The 24941-nt window shown below is 36.3% G+C and overlaps 1 protein-coding gene across 2 annotated transcripts in view; it reads left to right on the top strand.

Annotated features, from left to right (window-relative positions):
• The window catches only part of LOC107091872 (ephrin type-A receptor 3-like), a 120317-nt gene that overhangs the window by 13842 nt on the left and 81534 nt on the right, over nucleotides 1-24941 (top strand). For both annotated transcript variants that reach the window (XM_015386053.1, XM_015386052.1), the window contains exons 2-5: nucleotides 9980-10044; nucleotides 21691-21891; nucleotides 22918-23025; nucleotides 24148-24499. In XM_015386053.1, the coding sequence (XP_015241539.1) occupies nucleotides 9980-10044; nucleotides 21691-21891; nucleotides 22918-23025; nucleotides 24148-24499 (726 nt within the window). The remainder of the gene's footprint in view (nucleotides 1-9979; nucleotides 10045-21690; nucleotides 21892-22917; nucleotides 23026-24147; nucleotides 24500-24941) is intronic.

Raw genomic sequence — 24941 nt, 5'->3', positions numbered from 1 at the left:
CTTGTTTTTACTAATTGCGCTCATGCAACTTCGTACCTCTGGTCATATGATCTTTATCATGATTCATTCACACAAAACACCTTTGTTTTGTCACAGGCCGGCTCAATGCCCATGACAAAAAGGAGGGGACACCAAACGATTTAGGCCAATCAATACTTTATTGTAACCAATAAATAACTTTAAATAAAACAAAGATGAGATGTGAGTATGTAAGAATGTTTAGTCAACAAATAAAGAAAATAATGCATGAAACACAAAAATCAACTATAAAAACCCAAAAGGGTTTTTATATTTGTGTTAATTTAACTAAAACACCTTTGTAACCTGCACCTTTGCAACCAGAGTAAGCTAATGGTGTAGAAACCTATACATTTGTATTATGTGAGTAGACTTCTTTGAGGAGAATTAAAGGTAATATCTTGTCTTAACAGAGGTTTTATTTTATGATTTGTAAGCTGTATGTCAGACAACTAATGATTGTGAAAGCTCACCCCCATTTATACGTGCAAGGTAAAAGTTAATTGAATTTTCTTCAGCAGAATCAGCTTTTACACTCAGTAATCTGCATGCGTCTTATGTAAATAGATATAAGCCCCTGTGATATTTCCCAGCACGATTCTTATTATAATTGATTTTAATTCTCTTAGTTTAGTCCTGGCCAAATTGAAATTTAATTTTCTTTCTTGCAAAGGTTTACAAAAACTCAGAGAACAGATAAGAGGGAAAGCTGTGCACACTGTGGTAAATCAAAGCCAAAGCAGAATTAGAATTCAATTTCAGTTAATTAAATTATTCATAAATAGATTCAGTTAGCAAAAGGCCATTAGGCTGTAATAATATTTTTTCCTTTGAAATCAATCTAGATTCTGTTTTTCTCCTAAAAGAAAATATTCCCAATGAAAATAAAATGGGTATCAACATTTTGGTGTGAAAATGTACTTAAGATATATTGAGAAAACACATCTTAAATACATATTTAAAAAAAAAACTTAAATTTGAAATAAATGATAATCACTATCCAGTTAGGCTTATAACTGGAAAATCTTTTGATTTGCATCTGTTTATTTTCTCTGCAGGGATTCCCAAAGTGGGGTGTGTGTACTCCCAGGGGTGCACGAGACAAAAATGTAATGGCGATCTGAAAATTACCCAATAACACATTTTCCTCACACAATAATGATGTTTAAATACACATTTTCCTGGTAAAAAATTTAATTAAAACTGTAATTTTATTAAACAAATAACAATTTATTCCCAGTATATGTGTTTAATTGGAAGAAGTTCTTTTCTACTCCTCATATTAAGATGTATTATAGAGATCATTATCCCTTGATGCGTTGTAGCAGTCTGTGGCCTCTGCTTTAAACAAACAGCGATGCCTATGGTGCTGTGACTCTGATTCAGCTACATCGATGAGCACATCATGCCCACACTGCTGCTGTTGGTGGGAAAATTGGAGGTAGATGCAATTTCTTCACTATGTTCATGCACAGAGCTGTAATACGTTTCATTGGATAATGTGATTCGGATAGGTGCAGTTCATTACAAAGATGCAGTTTTACCCGTAGTCAGACAGGAACAGGGAAACCAGCAACCGCTTGTAATGGGGGATGAGGGGATCTGAGGTGTGGGGCCATGTCTACTAGAGACTGACATTTTTTCGGGAATCCCACGGGTCACAGGATTCCCGTGGGATTCCCGTGGGATGGGAGTCAGTATTAGTAACGATCACGTGATTGGGATGGTACAGGATTTAACATTAACGGGAGCAGACGAGAGCGGGAGCAAACCAATAGTAACTAAAAAAAAAAAACTAGGACCGATGCCAAAAAATAAGATAAAATAGAAAGAAAAAAAAATCTAGTACTGGCGCCGCCATTTTGTAGTTTTTTTCCTTGAAGCCTACACTATAATGCAAGTCAAAAAAACTACATGACCCAAAAACCAACAGTGCTTCCGCTCTGAGTTTTTCACCCGAGCTCAAAAACAAGAATGGGAGCGGTGCAGGAGGGGGAGTCATTTGGAACGGGAGCGGGATGGGAGTGGGAGTAATTTCACCAGGAGTGGGACGGGACAGGATTTAGATTTCTAGTCTGGCCCGGGATCGGGATGGGACACAATTTTTTTCTGTGGGAGTGGGATGGGACAGGAGTGAAAATCCACTCCCGTGTCAGTCTCTAATGTCTACCTGCTGAATATAACTGTGAAAAAATCAGAGAAATATTTTTTAATTTATCTGAGCAATAACAGCTTTATCAAGGCCGCCGCTTGCTCTTTGTTATTGTTAATCTATCGACCTCCACCAAAGTTCTATCTCTCTCTCCCCATATTGGACACAAAACAAGTTTAACTATTTATAGTTATTATTTGCTGTAACCTGGTAGAAGCCAGGTTGATATGTGTAGAAGTGAGTTGAGTTCAGTCTGTTCATGAAAAAGAAAGAACATTTTGTACGATACTTCGAGCTGATTTGGTGACGTGCCAGCTAGTACCCGCCTTCCACAATACGCATTCAGGCCATCGTAGTCCAGAATTGTGAAGTTTCGTAAGCTTATAAATTAAACTTTTTCCAAATCCTGTCGGAAGAAAAGTGCAGACATCTTTGCCATCAACAAATGCACAAAGTTTTTTTCTTATCTCCTTTTTTTAAATGAGAAATTGTCGCTATTTTAGCTAAACCTGAAAATTGCAGTATCTACAAGTGAGCCCTCCAGAGTAGCCGTGTTGGTAATGCCACGGCAAGGCCCTTCTGACTGTTGTCATTCCTATATGTCCCGCCCCAATAAACAGTGCTGGCATGTCATTGGTCTGACTCGTTGGTTGTTCGGAGGCGGACTTATTAGCAGGAGTCTTTCAAGATGGAATCGTTGTCAGACTGAAAACTCAGATCTCGCGATAATTAAGCTTGCAGCGCAAAAATAGGTTATCTTTTTTGGTGTGTGAATCCACCTCCAGCAACATTTAAGGTTTTCTGAGGAGGTTTGACTGATCTAGTGTCTCTTTCCTTCTCTTGCTGGACCTGAAAATCCAATCTTGTTGTGGATGCTGTGTGTAAATTTATTACAAATTAATTCAAATTTTGTTCTAATTTGATTTAACGACAGGGTTGTAATTTTAGCCATAATTTGTTTTGTTTTTTTTTGTTTGTTTTTTTATGTGTGAACTGGTTATTTGCGCATGATTGAACAGAGCATATTTGATATTGCTATTAAAAAAATGTTTGTTTTGTTTAAAAAGTATTTTGTTTTTTTTTAAACTGGGGCAGATTGAGGGTGCATCAACCTAGTTACACAGCCTAGGGACACAGAAGAGGGTGCAAATCGAAAAAAGTTTAGGAACCGCTGCTCTAACACAATTGTCAATATTCTAAATTATTTCAAAACTTACTATATATGTTTTGTTACTTTTTTGGTTGAAAAAAAAAAGGATTAATTTTGACAAAATATCACATAAAGCAAAAGTCACTTGAGATTGGTGAGATATGCTGCAATACACGGCTTCAATAAGACGAGATGAAGAGAAGATGAGAGTGTGGACAGAATGAAAGAGCTTGAGGACTGATTGAGTGTCTCTAGTGGTTTTTGGATGAGTGGAGAGTGGACTGATGAAAAGACAGAGAGTGTAGCTGTCTTGGTACGATGCCCATTTATTCCTAAAGTTCAGGGCTCAAGTCCTCCCACTTCTTCATCCTTCTTTCCATCCACTCATTTGTTGCCCTGACAACACAAGCGCCTGTTGAACTGCACTAACACTGGAAAGAAGCAGGGAGAAAGGTCTGTGTGTATCGTGGGAATATTCAGAGATATTAAAAATGTGTCTGAATGCTTACTGGGGCAGTTTCTTAACGGGTTTGAGGTGTTTAAGTCTTATGATTTTCTTGTGTTGTAAGGTGGTAAAATTGAGCAAGTGAAAGCATTATTCATTCTACTAAACACCCTAATAATCTTGTGTTATATTAATATTGTGTTGTTGTTTAACTCAAAATGAATACTCAGCAATGTGTTTACATTTCCGTTAAATCTTTCTGTTAGCAGAAATTTTTCATTGCAGGACCTTGATTACTCCAAGTTCTCATTAGCATTTTCTTGCAGCAAAAGCAAGTTGTATTGAAGAAGGAGAAATTCTCCCTTTCATTTAAATGGAAACGATTAAAGTCTTGCATGATGAGCCTAGTATATTTTGCTTCTAAATGTCTACCTGCTTATGTTTAGTCCTTGCTTTAAATTAAAAAAAGATCTAATGAACTCATTATGCAGTCACATATTGTGCTCATTGCCGCGGCTGTGTGGTGGTCTTATTGAGCTGTCTTTGTCTTTGTGGCCCTGGCACAGACTTAAGGTGTGTGTTCGCCATGTTTTGTGCGTCTGAGTGTGTGTAAGCATCCTGGCTTTATTGTGTGCCAGTCTGGTTGTTGGCAGCTTTGTTTAATATCTGGCGGGTGGATTGCAGCTTCTCGTGGCCCAGCTGAATCCATGGAGGGTGTCCAGTGAGAGAGACAGAGAGACATAGAGTACAAAGAAAGAGAGAGCAAGAAAACTAAAATTGGAAGACACAGACACCCTAGAGAGAGGAAAATGCCGTGAGTAGAAATATAGACGCAGAGGGAGACGAGGAGACAAAAAGACACTTGGATGTTGGGGTTTCAGATATTTAGAGCATTTGTAGCGGAATTCGTCATTCAAAGGTTCACACCATCCACCCCCACCTCCTCCTCATCTTTCACTCCCAGAATGTAAACCTCACAGTTTGATGCTGAAAATCGATCAGACAGCTTGCCTCTCTGTAACCAAACAGCCTTTGCAGTAAGCAGGTCACATGTGTACATCCACAGAGCTAAGTGTTTAGTTACTTTGGTAAAAGCCTGGGAAAATGCAAGTAATGTTTGTCCATGAGTCGAAAGAAACTAAAGTGTGGATGTTACATGTAATATATGGCTGCTAAGCATGTTTAATAGATGTTACTGATGTTAGTGACAAAGGCAGTTGTAGAAAGTTGGGGATTATGTTTTAGATTTTTAGAGAGATATTCCAATCAGAAATTTTGCTGCAGATTTTTGATCTTGGTGTTTTGTTAATAAATTCATAGGCTTAATGTAGAACTTCTCTTTAAGAATCAAAGCATATTGGATGTTAGTTAGTTGCCTTATATGACTGTGGTTGTTCAAAGTCATATCTAAAGGGAATTTCAAGACCTTTCGCTAATGCTTCACAACTCTTCACACATACACTGGCATGTAGATATTGGTAGCTATTAAAAGGTTCTGAAACATTTTTGATGCTGTGAATAAAGCTGATAGCATCAGCCAGTCTTACTCTGTGGTAGGGGGTTTCAGTTTGAGTTCTTTTAACCAGTTAAATGAAAAGTCGGATCAGCTTCTCGGAGGATTTCTTCACTTATCTAAAAACTCACTGAAAATCTGTCTCCCACATTTATTAAAACTGTTATTGAAAATATCCTCAGTTTGACCTTATGTAAAAAAAAAAAAAAAAAGAGATGTTGAAATGATTGCCAACATTTCCAAATCCATCAAGTTTCATGAAAGAATCTGAAAGCTCAAAGGGATAAAACAGCAGCTTTGTGGTAATACATCCAGCCTTCCTGTTATCAGCTAAAGTCCTATCTCTCACATTGTAAATGAAGTGTAACATGTTCTAACATTCCTCTGTGGAAAATCTGGTCTCATTTAAATGGCTTCTTGCGTCATGTTTTTCATCTTTCTTATTTTTTTCAGTAACCCATTAAGGGCCTGATCTTCAGAGGGTTTTCTTGATTCAAAACACGTCCAAACGTGTTTTTGCCTAAATCAATGTGCAGATGACTGAAATTGAGTATTATGGCATGTTTTATTGAAAATAAAAATAGAATATTGAAAGCCAAATGAGAATATTCATCCCAGTATTTGTAAAGCTAGGGAAGATGATGCTTAAATTGTGCATCACTTACTTGTAGCAAACATTTTTTTTCTCCTTCAATGTACACTGGGTCAAGCAGCTGTTGGGAAGAGTTGATGGAGATAAATCCAGATTATGCTCTAAATCTGACTGCGACTCTTTCTTGATCAGTGAGAGATGATGAAGGGCGGTAGCAGGAGGAGGGCAATCAGCACACAGAGACAACTTTCTCATGTTTTATGTTTTTTTTTTTATATTTAACTGAACCTTTAATTATTTTGTTGTATTATTATTATTATTATTTTGTTTGTAGCATTTTGAGATGGGATACATTTGTAAAGTGCAATACAAGTAATATTTCATTTTAATATAATTATTGTTTAATTAATTAGTCTCATTATTACCTTCATCTTAGGTGCTTAAAAATTTTTCCTTTTTTGGACACTCTCAAACTGCCTAGACTACACACAATTTGCCCCTTTTAACAAGAAGGTATCAAATTGGCTTACAAATCCAAGCCCAGAATCACCAGCCGAATGCTCTGTGAATTTCAATGGAGTCTTCCATCACTGTCCAGGTTTAAAGTTCCTATTTAACAGCTTTCCTACAAAAACACAGGAAATGAGAGAGAAAAATTTAAAGTAAACACTTTTGTTGAGGGCTTCTTTTATTTGTATGGCCTGAACCTAACTTTCACACCTAACTCCCAACCCAAGACAAGCCTTTAAGTCTAAACAAATTAGCATATTCCTGGGAAATTGGCCCTACACTGTCACCACAAGGTAGCAAACACAAAGCCACAAACAAAGGGTATATGCATAGTGGCTGTGTCAGCAGACAGTAAACCATAGGTATTGCATTATTGATGAGTCCAATCATTGATTACAAGTAATAAGTGCTATTGATGATAGGTGTGAAGAGTAGAGAAAAAGTGTTGATGTGTAGGTTTATGTACAGCTGCATTTCCCAACAGGCTGCAAAATGGCTTTTGAATATGTAACGACTTTTGTAGCACTTAAGGTTACCTGATGGATTTAAGATGTGGCATTAGAGGAAAAAAATATTTTCTAAAGAATTCACACTTAACTTGAAGGTGCAGATTGTATTTTAGTTTAGTAAAGGGTTATAATTATTAAATCTGCAGTTCAGTATTATATTGTCTCTTTTGCATGTTAAGTCCTCCCTGATGCATTTTGGTTATTTTTAATGGAGGCAGAATAAATAACCTGATTAATAAATTTTATTACTAGACATATCTACAAGGGAAGTAACAGACAGTACAGCACTTACTAGAAGAGCCAGACAGCAGTAAACAGTTAATGAAAGATTTATGCAGACTCAATTACTTTTTAAAACAGTTGCCAAAACAATGACTAGTTTAACAAAATCGAAACTTTCAGTCTTCAACATTTTGTTGCGTAATGAGGTACACACATATCAGATCCTCTTTTATTTCACTATTAGTGCGTAATCTACAAAATTAAATGTTGCTGCAATGGGGAAAGCAAGCAATGAATATCCTTATGTAACGAACCTTAAAGATCAGAAAAAATTTGTTTAAAGTCGTTATATGAGCCATACACTGCAGATTCTTTTCTAATCAATTTAAATCTTAAATACACTTCCTGCAAGAATGAGTTGTAATCTGTAAAATTATTCAACAGCTTCATGAAAACCCGCTGACAAGCCTAAATTCTTTTCAGTGTATCCTCGACAGATTATTATACCAGGATCCCTCTTTTAAAATCACATCTGATTAGACTATTATTTCCCATTTTAGCAAGTCAATCTGAAGCCCTGAAACTGGAGAAAAACACTCTAAATGGTATTTAGCTGCTCTAATACATGCAGCGGCTGGAGGTCCACTCTGACCTTTCGCTGCACAGCATCTCTCCTCCACTATGATGGTTACATCCCTCTCATTTAATCTGTTGCTCTCTGGACTCAGTTTTACTGTGCAAGTCTGCTTCATTATACCAAGCATATGATTTTATGTGATTTTTATTGCGAGCACACGCAGACACATGCACAAATACGAAGTGACATTTTTACAACTAATAATGCACATGTACTTAGAGTATATAATCCCAGCATCACAGCCTATCCTGCTGTCATGATGTGATGGACAAAAAAAAAGCTACTGATGACAGCATGAGCTCAAGGAGCAGAGAAAATATAGCAAAAAGGTAATTAGATATATCAGCAGAACAATCTCACTTTTAAGTCTCTATCAGTGCTTTGTCAGATTAGCAAAAGTGTTCTTTAGATTAGTGCTTGTCTGATAAATTGCATTACATCTTTGATCAAAGATCTGGGAGTTGAAGATATTGGCCCTCAGATTTTTAATGGAGAATGAATTACTGAGGAGAAATCAGAGTGTGTGCCATTGAGAGAAATACTGAGGTAAGAGGGAAGCAGCAGACTCTGCAGATGGACGCTGATTAAATATTGAAGGTCAAAGGTGTTGATTAGGAATGAGCCCATTCACCTTAACAGATAATAACAAGCTGCACACACAAACCCTGACCCCCTCTCTACAATTTGACCAGAATTTCAAAATGCTTTCCACAGGTTTTTTGTGCTTCTTTGTTTCATGTTTTTTTTTAACTTTTATGCTTTAGCAACTTTTTCCTATTTGTGCTTTGTGTCACATTTGGTTCATGGATAAGTGTGTTCAGCCTAGTGAAGCAAAGAAATTAATTTAGCTTCTATTATAACATGAATTTTAATTTAGAAAGTGTCAAAATCAGCCAAGTAATTTATTTTGTCATTGAAATGTTTTTGTTTCTCTTACAAATAAAATTATAAATGCAGTTTGTAAATAGTTAATTGCTCTGTAAGAAAGTGCTATGCCTAAAAAAAAAGAACCTGGCCTTATGTGAAACAGTAGACATCTAATGAATCGGTTTTCTGATTGTTGTTCTACAGGGCTGTGGTGCATTTGTAAGTTATTGTTGAGTCAGGAATTTTCCTTACTCCTTTTTGAATAATTATTTTAACAGCCTCTTTAAAGCCCTCCCATAGCATTTTGATTGGACTTAAGCCGTGACTTTGACTAGGTTAATCCAAAATCTATCCCAAAGTTTGACCTTCTGTCGTGATGATTGGGTCATCGTACTTACGCTGGCTCCCACTAAATGTGGTGCTGCTGCAGTATGGGCAATCCAAGGAATAAATATCATTAAAATCAAAGTTTACACCCACATCTGCAACAGTGCAGTTTAAGTTTTGTGGCTGATCAACAACATAATTTCCCAAGAGGGAAGCTTGGCCGGATGCTGCAGAGGCCTCTCCATCAAGCTCCTGACTTTCACAAGCCAAACAGGTAAAATGTTAAATAAATCCACCAACCTATGCAAAATTTAATAGCAAAAACAAACGGTCAAAAGAAAGCACTTGGAAACATTGGAGGATAAAAATGGATGTGCACTTATAACGAGTTTTGCCCTTGAAAAAAAAAACCTAGATTATCAGTCTGTCTCTCCTTTAAACTCTTGTTTCATCTAGTCTTTTTTTAACTTAATTTTCTTGTGGTTACCGTAGTAGGCTGCCTTATGATGCAATGTCAGATGACTTTTAATCATCCATATGAGGTAGTGCCTTTACATTTAAAGAAGACTTAATACAAAAAAAAAAACCTTAATTGTTTTGAAAAATGTGTTCTAAATCTTTTTATGCGCTTTGAAGAATAATCGGTAGGCAATCTGCAAAAAGCCAATATTAACCACATATACTTCAAATATATTTTTTGTTGTTGGTTTTCTTGGCAGTATAATATGTTCTATTTACTGGTGAATAAAGCATTTTTCTGTTTTTTAAGGTTTCTCATTCACTATCTTTTTTCCTCTCAAACTATAACAGCTGCTACAGACTCACTTTAATATAGAAGTTAAAAATAAATGGCAAAACTACATGTGATTCCACTGTAGCCACACTCCTACATACCCCTCATATGAATCATGGAAACATTCTAAAGCATTTGTGTAGATGGCAATGAAACCTTATTTTTTTACTAATGACAACATATATGTGTTTTTTCTTCATGAACATTGCAGCTTACATGTTTATTTTATCCCCTCTTGTTGCAGTTACGTTGCTAGACTCCATGTCAGCACTGGCCGACCTTGGCTGGGAGGCTTACCCTATTGAAGGGGTGAGTATCTGCTCTACACACACACACAAACACATCCTATTCTTTCTGCTGGAGCTGTTAGCAGAATTATGTCTGATAAAATCCATTATGTCGTGTTTTCCGTTTTGGGAAACTGGGGAGTAGTTCAGAGAGCAAAGGGGTCTAAGTGGCTGTTGCTAAATTTGGGCGCTGGTGGGGGGAATTTTTCATATTATTTCTGCTATGTTGAAAACACGGCGGCTGTGAAGCATCAATTCCTAATGGGGCTGTAACTTTTAGGATGGAGTAAAGGGGACCAATATAAGGGGTGTAAATATTCTTACGTAAAAGAAGATGGTGTATAAAGGTTTCTGGTATTCAGAAGAGCAGCATGCTGGGGATGTTGCATAACTGGCCTTTTTCATGTACCAGGACCAGGGGAGTCTGATGTGCAGGCACCATGACTCAGAAAATGACAGCCAAAAAAGAGGAGAGCAATATACAGAGAAAAAATAGGGAGTACGACATTCGGGCTACGCTCAATAGAGTTAAATCTCTATATCACTATAATACCATAGCTTGTTGAATGACTATTTATTCTGTTTCCTCCAGATTTTTGTGTTTCCTCCGTGTCTTCCACTTCTAGCATTAGTATGTTCAATTGCAAGATGTCACATGCGGTTACATGCTTTGGTGCTGCTGAGACTCCGCTTAAGTGAGCAGAGCTAAGTCATGTTGCTTTCTCAAGCAATCAGGTGTTTAAGGTTATCCTGAGTGTTTTTGGGTCATACAATGGATGTTTGTGCATGCATTCTTTAATATTCCCATGGCTCCATATTGACCAATATCTCTGATAAAAGATTCAGTATAATTTAGAAAACATAAAGGTGAACTATTTTTTGGGGTGAGTGTGGACAAAAAATGCATGATTTGATTAGTTTCCAACTAAAACCAAATATAAAAATAAAATAATTAAATTTATTGTTACTATTTTTCCTCATGAAATGTCGAAATTGAGGTCAATTCCTTTATGATTGTTCCATTAACGTTTGTAAAGATATAGTTTCTATTGACACACCTCTTTTGTGAAACAGAAAGATACTTAAGAATGTCACCTGAAGGTTTTGTGATGTCCAAAATGTAAATTAGCAGCAGCAGTAGAAATTAAGTTATAGACTTCATAAATTTTAGTGTATGCACTGAAAAACTGGACTTTTTGGTCCTGTAAATATTACCTTGTTTTTTTTATGTAAAATATACTGTATGTGGCCATGTAAGTGCCTTTACTTTCAAAATTACACCTCTTATTTAATGTGTTACTCAGAAATGATTTGTAAATCTATATCCACAAAAAGACAAGTAAATTAAATTAATCATACCAGGAAATACATCTTACTAGCAAAACAGAATTACATCATTTTTGATAATTTTGTAGTAAAAATGACCTGAGTTTGTTTGTTAAATCAACTCTTCTTAGTAAATAAAATCAAATTTGATTTTATTGAATATAATTTATAAGGAATGTTTTTGTGGAACAAGGTACCTAGTTAGTTCTAAGTAAATGGTACCCCAATTTTTTTCAGTGTATAGTATAGTTTTACAGGCATTTCCGGTTTTCTTCCACCACTAAGCTGATTCTGCCTCCTATTTTGGTTGAATGAGGTCAATGTTTATTTACAATGGATAGCGATTGCTCCAATGGGTATACTATCATTTATTTCTTAAAGAAGGTGAATAATCAATTCCTTACCCTGCCTTGATATTAAACTGAGATGATAATAAGTCAAAATGGCCTGATCTTACAACCAGCAAAATGTATTTGTACCTTGTTGAGTCGATGGCGGTAGATGGGAATGCCAGACAATCTGAAAGATTTGGAAGCTTATTACTGTAATATTTACATATAAAAGTGTCTGCATGGTGCCATGCATTATGGCACATGCTCAACCAAGCCAGTGTTTCAGTGATTCCTGTTTGTAATTCTGATTAAAGAGGATAGAACGCTGGAGACTGTGGGCTGTAACCCTACAGACCCGACTGATCATGCAGCCCCACAGCAGCCATCCTGTGATCACAGAGTTCACTCTTTTGACCCAACATGGTTTGGAAAAAAAAAAGAAAACAATCCTTCTGTTCATTCATGTAGACACATGCACACTTAAAAACACAAAGAAGGGTAGGTTCTGTGAAATCCGTCAATAGGGAATCTCAATTAAATCTATAAATAATTAAAGTTTTATTCAGTTTATTATATCACATGTCTGATAAGGCTCAACCCTCTGATAAAAAAATACAAAGCGTTAAGGTTGGTGTTAACCTCCTTTTCATTAATCTTACATTTTTGTATTAATTAGCAAAGAGAGAGTGATGTTAGTTCTGCCAATGCATGAAGGCAGTAAGTAGGGAATGCAATTAAGTACATCTGTGGTTATTTAGCTGGTTTTGGGCCTAGGGCAGGGTGCTGTATAATGGAGAAAACAGCATAATGGATTTTCTTGGTTAATAATCTGTTTGCCCTTCCAAAAATGTAGATGTAAAAAGAAACAGCTTTCAATCCGCAGGTCCTATTAAAAAATGTTGAGAATTAATAACTATTATGGTGAGACGGCCTGAGATTATGTGGATATTTTGGCAGTAAGAGGTTGGAAATAAGTGTTTAATTAAATATTATTTTGTGTAAAGAAGTATATTACTAAAAATAATTTCTCAATACTAAAATTATTTCTCAGATTTCACACTCAAAATAATGTAAATGGGCTTTTAGAATAAACATGGATACAGTTTTAAATTTAGCCATTTTAGGTTTAATACTTTGCATTTACAATGTGACACAATCATAGCATCTAAATAGTTCTATGCGGAACAAACTTGACCTTGTTAAGAAATATTGTGGTGTTTTAACATTTTGGAATATTGTGCAGAGACAGTGACTTACATGCCTAGTTTTTTTTTCTTTTTGATAGAGCTATATTATTTTAAAGGCTTAAATAAAACATGCTTTTGTGGCTGATTTTTTACAGTATGAACAGTACAGGAAGATTTAGACAGTTCAGCAGATCACAGGGACTTTTTTCTTGATGCCTTCTCCAGTTTGCTTTGAGTTAAGTATTTCTATGGCTGTATGTTTTTTTTTTTTTGTATCTTTATAGTGGGATGCATGTTAGTCCACTTTAATCCCATGGAAATAAGACATTAACATATCTCTACTGTAAAAAAAAAAGAAGAAGAAGAAAAAACAGCACAAGACAAGGAGAAATATGTGTTGGTCACAGGATTAGGGAGATATTTTGCTCAGCAGGGTAATGGAATTTCTTCAGAGCTGATATGAAGAAGGATGGAGCTGTTAAGTTTGACCTAAATGTTTTACTTGTTTTAGACTGCACAACAGAAGGAGTCAGACTGAAGATCAGGCTTTCGTCTCTGCAATAGATTTTATAGATTGTCAGCACAAGTTTAGAGACTGCCTAAGTTTTAACACTGGGAGGACAATGTTCCTACTGCATGTTATTGATGGTGATCATCATAGTAAAATAAAGCATTTATGTCCTTTTAGAGTTGTCATAAGACCAATCTTTAAACCAAAGTACTAAAATACATGACCAGGAACACTATAAAACAGGATAAAAATAAATAAAAAAATCACATAAAACCAATTCTATTTAGTTGGGTTTGAATTTGTGATTTCAACGTGGATAAGTTTGTACAGCAACCTATTTGTTGTGGGAAGTTCCTTGCGGAGAGCAGCTAGAGAGGAAACTTAAATTCAAATTAAATTGTATATTGAGACATTTCAGTTGCTGTTTACAGAGGATTAAAATACAGATTTACTGATCTTGAGTTGTTTTGCAAATAATAATGGACAATGCATAGTACAAATATAGGCCACTGTCTTTTAAAAAAAAGGTTTTTTAACCAACGTTTTTTTTTTCTTTACTTCCACTTTATATGTATGCATGCTCTACTTACATATATCTATCACGTGGACTAAAACAACACATCAGATTTTGCTTTTGTAACATGACTCAATATTAAACAGTTACAAGGGAAGATTAATGGTCTACAGTTTTGCCAACAAAGATATAAAATGACTGAGGAGTTGCCATAACTGTGAGAAGCTTCTGTGTTTCATATCAGAGGATTATCTAGTTGACCTTTGAACCATAATCCTGGGGATTATTCCCAGTGAGAGCCAATTCCCACTAATATGTGACCAGTGTCTACCTGAATTAGTCCAAAAGGACACTTGACCCTCACAGGTCACTGTTAATCCAGGTTGCGGTGGACCGGATATGGCAGAGACTGAGCGGAGCGACCCACTTCTGTCACCGTTTGGCGGGGGTTGCTCCTCACGAGAGACATAAAACAGAGACGTCCTAATGATGTTGGAAAAAGGAGCCCCCCCAGCCTCTCAACTCCCCCAGAGGCTACTCAGCCTTTTTTTCCCTCTCATGCGCTATCTCTGTTTTTTCCCAAACTCCTCATCCTCTGCTAAGCCAGAGTTTGTAGGCCAATTATGTCCACGTAGGTGTAGTCATCAGATGGATGCAGGAGGATGGATTTTAAATTAAGCTTGTGAGTGGGTGAACTGAAACCTCAATCTGACATCTGTGCCTCACTTAAAAGTAATCGGACAAGCTTCAGACTGATGGGGCGAGGGGAGCGATGTGTTTTTTTTTGTTTTTAACTATTATTATGAAAGTTAATGATGTTTGGAGAGAAAAAACACTGGATAGTCTGAAGAATTCATGAATGGTATGCTCATGCAGAAGGGATCTAAAGTACAGAAGGAGTCTTAACTTTTGACCCTCTCCACACATTTCCCAGTTGTATTTTCAGCTCTCAGGTCTTCTGTCCAGGAGCTTTTGTATCATTGGCAGATTTTGGGTGCGAAAAAGTTGTTTCATACCCACCTGCGCTTTACACCAGGAATAAGTGATGATAAACAGACTCGCCAACTAGGGAAATAAGTCGCTCACCAGGAAATGGCAGTAATCCAGCCACTCCAAACTCTGCTTACAAAGAAATAAACAAAGACATTATTATAAAGCCCTCTTTATCCCTCAATGACTATTCCCATAAATGCTTTAATCACCAATCCCTAGGGGTTTAGCTCTGTGCGTTTGTGTGGGTGGATGTGTGTGACCGTCCTGTGATGTCCGACTGCTCTCAGCTCTGCACAGATGGGTCTGTTTAGCTGCCAGGCGCCTGTAATTTACCAACACTTATTCCACCCCCTTCTTTCTTCTATCCATTTTTCTTCCAATGTCTTGTGTGTGTTTTTTTTTAATTGAATCAAGTTTTAGAGACAACAATAGCTGTCAGTTTTTGTGCACAAATAACTATTAGATGTTTATACTTTGTGTTAAATTTAAAAGTTGGGTCCCTGTCTTTACTTTTTGTCCTTCGTCTGTTTCTGGTGGAAAGCACTTGGATTAAGAAGAAGCTGGTTTTGTTTTGGCTCTTATTCATACACACAGTGGAGGTTGAGGAGATTGAAAACATCTGAACACATTTTTAAAGCAAGGATGTGTTTCAGAGTTAGAGACTCAGAGGAAATTCATCAAATGTTTGTCGTGTTGCGAGCACTCACATTAGATTAACTTCAAACATTTTATCTCGGCTGAGACTTAAAACGTTTAAGGTTTTCTTTGAAGCAGTGTTGCTGTTTTAATAATTGTTTTCTAATTAGATTTTTGTCATTGTAGGAAGTTTTTGAATTAATCTATAAATTATACATTTTCCACTCTCTTCCTTGATATTACATCAAACTTAATTTGAGATTTGATTGCGCCTTTGGCAAACTTTTCTTTAAAAAAAATTTGTTCGGAATTTAAGACCAGGGTTTTGTTAGAAGGTTAATCATACTTCAGTCAATAATTTAACTGCAGTGGGTTAACTTTTGTATTATCATTATTTTATATACAGTGCCCTTGAACTTTTTGAACTCTTGCCACATTTCAGGCTTCTTACATAAAGATACAAAATTGTACTTTTATTTTTAATACTTTTGGGCGCCACCTTTTTCTGCGATTACAGCTGCAGGTCGCTTGGATATGTCTCTATTTGTTTTTCACATCAAGTGCCTGAAAATTTTGCCCATTCTTCCTACAAACACAGCTGAAGCTCAGTGAGGTTGGATGGAAGGCGTTTGTGAACAGCAGTTTTCAGTTCTTTCCACAGATTCTTAATTAGATTCAGGTTTGGACTTTGACTTTGCCTTTCAAACACCTGGATATGTTTATTTTTTAACCATTCCATTGTAGATTTTACTTTATGTTTTAGATTACTGTCTTATTAGAAGACAAATCTCCGTCCCAGTCTCAGGTCTTACAGACTCCAACAGGTTTTCTTCCAGAATGCTGCTGTATTTGACTCAATCCATTTTCCCATCAATTTTACCCATCTTCCCTGTACCTGATGAAGAAAAGTTAGAAAACCGTGATGCTGCCTCCACCTTGTTAGATACAGGGGATGGTGGGTTCAGGCTGAGGAGATGTGTTGCGTTTTCACCAAGCGTAACGTTTTTATTCACTGTTGCCAGAATCGTTTCATCTGACCAGAGCACCTTCTTCCACATATTTGCTCTGTCTCCCAGGTGGCTATGGATGACTTTAAAGAAGACTTTTTAAGGATATCTTTGAGAAATGGCTTTCTTAATAAAGGTCAGATTTGTGTAGTATATGGCTAATTGTTGACCTATGGACAGAGTCTTCCACCTAAGCTTTAGATCTCTGTAGGTCATCCAGTGTTCATGGTCCCTCTGGCTGCACGTCTGATCAGTCTTCTCCTTGTTTGAGCTGAAAAGTTTGAGGGACCGCCGGGTCTTTGTAGATTCACAGAGGTCTGATACTCGTTCCATTTCAATATTATCACTAGCACTGTGCTCCTTGAGAAAAGCTTGGGAAAATGTTTTTGTATCCAAATCTGGATTTAAACTTCTCCACAACAGTATCGCCATCCTGCTTGGTGTGTTCCTTGTTCTTCATAATGCTCTCTAGGCTTTAAACAAACCTCTGAGATCATCACAGAGCAGGCGCATTTATACTGAGGCGTGATTACACACAGGTGGATTCAATTTATCATTATCAGTCATTTAGGTCAACGTTGGATCATTCAGAGATCCTTACTTAGTGATTGTGTCCAACTTATGTTTGATTCTTCACAAAGGCAGAACTAAATCTTTTGGTCAAAGCCTAAAATGTGGCAAAAGATTGAAAAAAAACATTTGCAAGACACTTTAATGCAAGGTTTATTTTAAGACAGTAGAAATCTGCTTGAGTGTCTTTTTTATATATTAGCCTTTAGTTTTCATCTTTCCAATCCATCCAATTTGTTTGGATTTATGCTAAATGCCAATACCAAGAAGGCTCTGCTGGTAAGATGCTAAATGCTAAAGCCTATTAAAAAGAACCTCACTGCAAATCCTGAAATGCTTTTAATGATACTGACATTAATTTTGGCCGTTTCTCCTTGTCTTCACTCTTTATAGAGCAAGTTACTCTTTTCGATCCCTTGCATACCCCTCACAAATGGAGTCCCCCCCGCCCCCCGTCCCTCAGTGAGGTCTAGAAGCACAAGATCTACATCCAGCCATTCAGCAAAGATACTGCTGCATGGCTGTACATCTTATTTGGGCATTTGACCAATTAGATAAACCCTTGAATAATTTATATTACCTACTGTAAATTAAGTTGAAAAAAAGTTACGTCAAGAAAAAAAGGTAAAAAGCTAATTGAAAAATTATAAAGTAAAGTTCAAAAGTTAATAAGCCTAGTTAACAATTATATTTAGGTTTATAAACTAAAAAATCTAAGTGCCAGTATCAGCATTAATGCCTCTAAGGTAATGCTGTAGCACAAAAAATGTGTTTCTTTCACTCTCAGGGTGTTTTTCGTGAATTTCTTATAGAAGCACTGTTGTTATTTGTCTGAATATGTTCGGGCAACTTGGTGTTTCTTGTTATTACATTATTTTTGCCATCAAAATATCCATATTTTTTTTTATGCTACAAATGTAACAAGGTCTTGTCCTGGATTACAATAACACTATTGGCTTGAAATTTTGATTTTCAAAGGATTTCACTGAGTGCCCTACAGTATAAAGGGTTTTAATAGACATGTGTATTTGAGTACTTCAAGTTTGTGTATCAATCATGGCCCCAGTTAGCTAATGTGCAACAGACACTAATATGATTTTTTTTGTGCTTGTAATAGGTTAATAATGTATAATATACCAGATAGTTATATATTTTAAGCAAATAAAATACTTTCATTTGTGAGGTTGGTGATAGCTTTTTGTTTGAAATATTCTAGTGAGGAATCTGTTCATTGGATCCTTGAGTCCAACTAGTTCAGTTTCATCATTAAAAACAGTTGTGATCTCTTTGATATTTTCAATCTATAGTAGTGTGACTTGGCTAAAACCTCCTTATATTGTTGCCATATGTATAAGTTTTTCTCCGTAGGTTTTGTCCTACTTTAACATTTTTTTGGCTGTTGTAGTGCTACCCCAGCTGAGAACGTTTTATTCTTATTCATGCCGCCAATTCAAGCTGTTGTTTGGATTTTTACTACACATGGCATTACAAGAATTACAAGAAAACTGTCAATATTGTGATGTCTTGGCATTCTGCTCAATCATTTATAGGTTAGGAGAGACCTGGCATTGATTGATATTTAAGCTTCTGCAGGTGCATACATATGTGCATGTGGATGGCAGATTTATTGTAAAGTTTCCAGCTGTAAGTTGAAGTGTGCCCATCACTTTAGGGGTCAAGGCTTCAGCCATAAAATGATGACAGAAGCTCAGAACAAAGATGGTGGTCCTCTCTTCTTGTTACCACAAACCAGGACTCGTCCAGATGGTGTCTAAGAGGTTAAATGAGTGCGTGTGTGTGTAGGGGAAAATTCATTTAGCTTGCACTTGTATGGATCATATAGCTAAAGTCACTGAAACCACATTGGTTTATTTTCGCCTTTCCTCTTGTTTTTTTTATAGAATAGAAATGTTCTCTTCGTGTGCGTGGATAGAAATGTTTTCCTGTTCATGCAAGAAGTGTTCTCAATTACAGCCTTAGTCAGAAGTGGAAACAGATGGTAGCAAATGACAGTAGACAAAGTAGCTCTGTCCTACCTACCCCTTCTCCTCTCTCTACCTCCTTCTCCAGGTTTCTCACAGTGCCTCTCACTCATTCAGACATTTTTGCCTTTCAAGCTTCAAACCACGTGCTCCCCATCTAGAAAAACATGCTCAGTCTGAGCACATGTGGAGCATGGACAAAGACTCCTTCAGTCATCTTGACACAGATCATCACTCATATTCATCCAGACATGAAAACAGAACATGCGGCCTCAGTGTTGGTTTACTCTAAACCACAGTTCAATGAGCTTTGGCCAAGTTTTCCCTGCAGCAGTGTCTGAATTACATTGTCTTTGTGTATTGAGCAATGATAAACAAGATTACAGTCGAGTGGTGCTGTTGTCAAGCAAGTCATGTGCATCTGAATGCAAATCTAGAATGCTTTAGCTTCATTGACTTGCTCTTTAATTAGAGATTTATGTTTTACTAAGATATTTCCACTTCGGCACATATGTTTCTCTGCAACGCTTCTGTTTGTATTCTGTTTCTCCATCTCCTCATCCCTTACACATTTAACTGAATCTTCCGAACCGTGTTTAGTCATATTTTCCATTCTTATTTTCAGTTTTTACATCCTACTTTTTTCTTTCTTGTCGCTCTTCTTTAAATTCCAATTTACAGCTCGATAAATTAAAATATCATTAAGGTGTTTTAACCTGTGCAGTGATTTATTGCACACAGTGTTATTTTGAGTGTTATTTTCTTCTTTAAATTGCGATGACCATAGCCTGCAGCCATGCATTAAAAAATGTTTTGCATGCAAACAATACAGTACCAAGTCCTGCTGGACTCTAAAATCATAAGTCATTAAACTTGCAAAAATATCTTTGCTTAAGGCTGTCTTGACTTTGAACCAGAATGACAAGTTTTCATCACAAGGCTGTGGTTATCCCTGTTGCTTTTTTGCCATATAGTATGTACCGCCACCCTCCCTTTCACTCAACTTTCCACTATGACGCTTACATATATCCATCTGTGAATTGCCAGATTTTTAAGGAGCTGCTTGTCACCAGCACATGATAAAAACGAACAAAATCATTGCTGATTTGTGGAGACATCTGGGATTCTAGTCCTCTTCACTCTACCTCCAGGCTCAGGGAGCTTCCTCTTCACATGAAATGCAAAAAAATTGCACAAATCAGAAATAGTCTTTTTCTTTTTCTCCTTTGCTAAGAAAGACATTTCCTACATTTTAGCCGGTATAGGAGTAGGTTATCTTACGGCAAGCAACAGTCATAACCCATATCCTGGAAATGTCTGTGTGGTTACCCCTAAAGCACTGTCACGCCCTGCAGTTCATATCTTTTGAATCCCCACCCAACCTCTTAAATTTACTAGCTTTATAGTCCTCCCAAGGTTGTGATCATCCCTTTTGCATGTGCATTTTTGTTTACATTTTCCTTACTATTGCTTCCTATTTACTATTTACTTCCTATTGCTATGCATTATTTGAAGAAACTGCATCTTCAGCGCTAGCTTTTTTAGACTTTTTACTCTTTGTTGAAGATATCTTTGACTATCTGCTCTATAACTGTCAAGTGAGCACTAAAAACATCCACATAAAATAACACGTTGAAAATATATTGTCTCTGTAACGTGCCTTGAGATGACAAGTATTGTGAATTGGCGCTATATAAATAAATTGAATTGAATATTTGTTTAAATTGGTCTTATGTTATCAAGTTTGCTAAGAAATGTTGTATGTTGGGTTTTAATTACGTTTAATTGAAATGAACATGACTTCGTCACTTGATGAGTAGTTTATCTACTATACAAAAAATTGGTTTCACTTGTTGAAAATAATTACTACAAGTAAGTTGGGTTTGTTGTTACAGTAAGTAAATAAGCTGCTTCGGATGTTATCAGGCAATTAAATGGCTACTACTATCAGTTATATGCTTATCAGTCCCATATTTTGTGCCTCTTATCTCCCAGTAGGCTCAGTAGTTTTTTTACTGTATCACCCAATAAATCCTAACTCTAAAGCTTTGTTGTTGAATTAATTAATCTATTTATGTGTAATCTGAACATAATTTTAGTAATTCTTCATCTATTGTTAAAAAAAGGATCTGAGTATTGCTCATATTAAACAAACAGAAAAGAAAACAACTCATATCCCTTCAACTGAGTTGTTTTTAAACACCACCTTATACCCGTATGACAGAAACATGTGGAAATCAGTTGAATTAAAGCTTTAAAATGCAGCTTTAAAAAAGAATCTGTAATAGACAAAATGCATAAAGTAGGTAAATTGTTAATAAAACTTGCGCTTTCAGACCCTACTGAAGTATCTGTTATCAATAATGAGCTGCATATTATCAGCCATAAGAAACCTACTAGAAGGTAGAGGAGGCACAGCCATGAAGCCCTTTTATGGGATTGGTAATGGCTAATAACGGCCACTTAATGGATGATCACATCCGAAACGGGAGTCTAGATACACCTGTCCCTGTAAAGGTCATCTGTTAGGGTCTTAGAACTGTAAAAAAAAAATCTGTGAGATGTAATTGGAACAATAAGAGTAAATATCTCTCTATTTATCATTTTCAGTGGGAGGAGATAAGTGTGATGGATGAGAGGAACACTCCGATGAGGACCTACCAGGTGTGCCACGTAATGGAGGCCAATCAAAACAACTGGCTGCGGACGCGGCACATCAGCCGGGAGGGAGCGCAGCGAGTCTACATTGAGATCAAGTTTACCCTAAGAGACTGTAACAGCCTGCCTGGGGTCTCTGGTACCTGCAAAGAGGTCTGTATCATTCTGCAGCCTGACAATAACAAGGACACCAAGACAGCCTGATATACAAGAAATAAGTCTTGATCTTTCCCTTTTCTTACTTTTGTACTCTGTTGGTGTGATGAACTCTGGCCAGCTTCTTGGCTACCCTTTTGTAACTATTTGTTCTTTCAAGTGAACACTGAAAAAATAAAGGTTTAAATATCACGGCCAGATCAAAAGCTCAGTTAAAGAGTAAATGATTAGTGTTATTTGGCTTGTTTTTGACATTTCAAATGTGGGAGGGCATTTTATATTTACAAAGGACGTGTCATTTCTAAAACATTTAGAAATTAGAACAAATTAATCTCTAAACCCATGCAACACAAACTTCAGAGACAAAATATTAATTTTTATGTCGTGAACTAAATTGAGCCTCTCAACAGTAAACAAATATTTAATTCATTATACAGGCTCATTTCTACATCATTTTGCCTATTTACCTTCATGTAGGCAGCACATTAACATATTTATTCATGTCAGACTCGTGGAGAGTTGACTTGAATTGTTTGTAATTTAATTATCACTTGAATGAAATTAGTTTTTCTCTTCAGCGTACTTCAACATCACGCTGCAGAGGAGGAAAAGAGCATTCTTTTATTGTGTCAGCCTTTTATGTTAAAAAAAATGAAACAAACACATACAAGGTGATGGGAGTGATGTGCACTTTGAATAGATAAGTAATTGATAAAACATGATGAAACAGCAAAGCAAATTACAAAGAAAAAAAAAACAAAACAAAAAAAGGCATTCCTGAAAACCGTCATGTATTTGAATGCTTCTTTCCTTTTGTCACTCTAAAATTATGGTGAGAGTTGTGATTAAGAACCCCAGAGGGCCGGGAGGGTATGTTCACTATTTTTTTAACAGATCGCAGGACTTTTAAGAAGAAGCAAATGCTAATATACCTACTTAACAATGTCTAAAGCGTACAGGTCTGTACCAACCTGTTATTTATATGACCTAAATAACGACATGCTTTTTTATTTTGTTTTGCAGACTTTTAACATGTACTACTACGAGTCCAACAATGCCAACCTGTGGTTCATCAAGGAAAGCCAATATGTTAAGATTGATACTATTGCTGCAGATGAAAGTTTTACACAGGTAAGCACACACACTGACTGACAACTGTAAGGAATTAATATGCCTGAATTTAGAAGCTGTAGCATTATAGACGGCACTGGGAAGACACTGATAAGAAAATTTAGTATGTGATCCTTATTCAAAATAAATACTGTCTTTTGATCAATATTGCACCATGATAAATTGACCAAAGTGCTAAAATAATAATTAAATACCACAATCCTGCACTGTACCACTGAAATTGCCATACAACCAAAAAAATACCACATTTTAACATAAAAAATTTGGTCATGTATTTACATATTTTTGAAAAAATTAGGCAATATCTCATGTAAAGGTGCATATTAAACCTTTTCATCTTTTAAAATATATTAAGGTAAACGTTTAGCCTTACGTTATTCTGTTTCAGTTGGCTGTAAAAAAGAACCAATGCTTGTAGGACTTAAAATACATTTATTAGCCATTTTTCTTGGCAAATGAACTTTGTATAATTTTCCCAATTTAATGGAAATGTGCCGTCCGTGCTTTTTGACGATTTGCATTCATCAATAGTGTTGACTAGTATATACTAGGTTATACTCTTCTTTTAAAAGCTACCGAAACTACACAGGCTTAAATAATTAAACAGCCTAAAAAAATCAATTAATTAAAAATAAGAGTTGCTTGTTGCTTTACAAAATCTACAAATTGACTGTCCTCAGATTATAGGACAGAGAAGTATGCCAAAAATAAAGCCTTGCTAAAATAAACAGCATCATATATCATTTCTCCTTAACAAAACAAAATTTAAGGTTATAATAAGTAATAGTATGCAGAAACAAGGAAAAGTACAACATCATTTTTTCCTATATAACCCAATCGAAATATATAAAAGCTGCATCCAAATTGACATTTGTGACAGAAAGCTCTTATTTTCAGTTATTTGTTAGGCTTTATATTTTTTTGTTGTTGTTGTGTCTGATTATGAGCCATTTATTTAAGACTAGACACAACATTTGCTTTAATGTAGATGAGAGGGCATTCATTGTTACATATGATTGTTTCTTGACCTTTGCTTGCTTTATATTTTATAGAGTTTTAGTGATGCAATAATCTTGTATGCATTTTAGAGAAACCATTTCGGTTTATGCTGCTCATCCACAGGTGGACGTTGGTGACCGAGTTCTGAAGCTGAACACAGAAGTGAGAGACATCAGTAACCTGAGTAAAAAGGGTTTCTACCTTGCCTTCCAAGACCTTGGAGCATGTATCGCCCTGGTCTCAGTCAGAGTCTTCTACAAGAAGTGTCCTCTGACAGTGCTCAACTTGGCCCAGTTCCCTGACACAATAACAGGAGGAGACACAGCTCTGGTGGAGGTCCATGGGGTTTGTGTGAATGCCTCGGAGGAGTTTGAGCCGCCCAAGATGTACTGCAGTGCGGACGGAGGCTGGCTAGTCCCCATTGGGAGATGTGTTTGCAAACCAGGGTTTGAGGAGAACAAGGACATCTGCCAACGTGAGTAGGGTGGGGGTGCTGAGAACTGAGCGGGTAGGAAAGAGAAGTGTGCAAATGTGTGAATTTCAGTAAAAAAAAAAAAAAGATGAAAATATAATTACTGATAGTTTTGTATTGCAGCTAAGATTATACACTCATAGCTTTTATAAACGTAGGTTTGTCATTTACTGTACTCTGTCTGATGTGGTGGTATGAGCAATGGTCAATTATTGAAAAGTTTTTAACTTGTTTTTGCTTATTAATTCTTCTCACAGGGTTTAATACACATATATAGAATCTAGTTTATAAGTTTTCTTGTGATCTAATCTTACTGATATCTTACTGATATTAGCAGCTAAGGTGGGCTTTCATTGTGTTTTAGAAATCTATTAGAGTAAAAATAATCTATCTATCTATCTATCTAACTATCTATCTATCTATCTATCTATCTATCTATCTATCT

This window comes from Cyprinodon variegatus, unplaced genomic scaffold, assembly GCF_000732505.1.
Source record: "Cyprinodon variegatus isolate N-32 unplaced genomic scaffold, C_variegatus-1.0 Scaffold355, whole genome shotgun sequence".
In the NCBI taxonomy this organism is placed as follows: Eukaryota; Metazoa; Chordata; class Actinopteri; order Cyprinodontiformes; family Cyprinodontidae; genus Cyprinodon; species Cyprinodon variegatus.
Note: the sequence above shows the minus strand (reverse complement) of the source record. Positions and strands in the feature narration are given on the sequence as shown.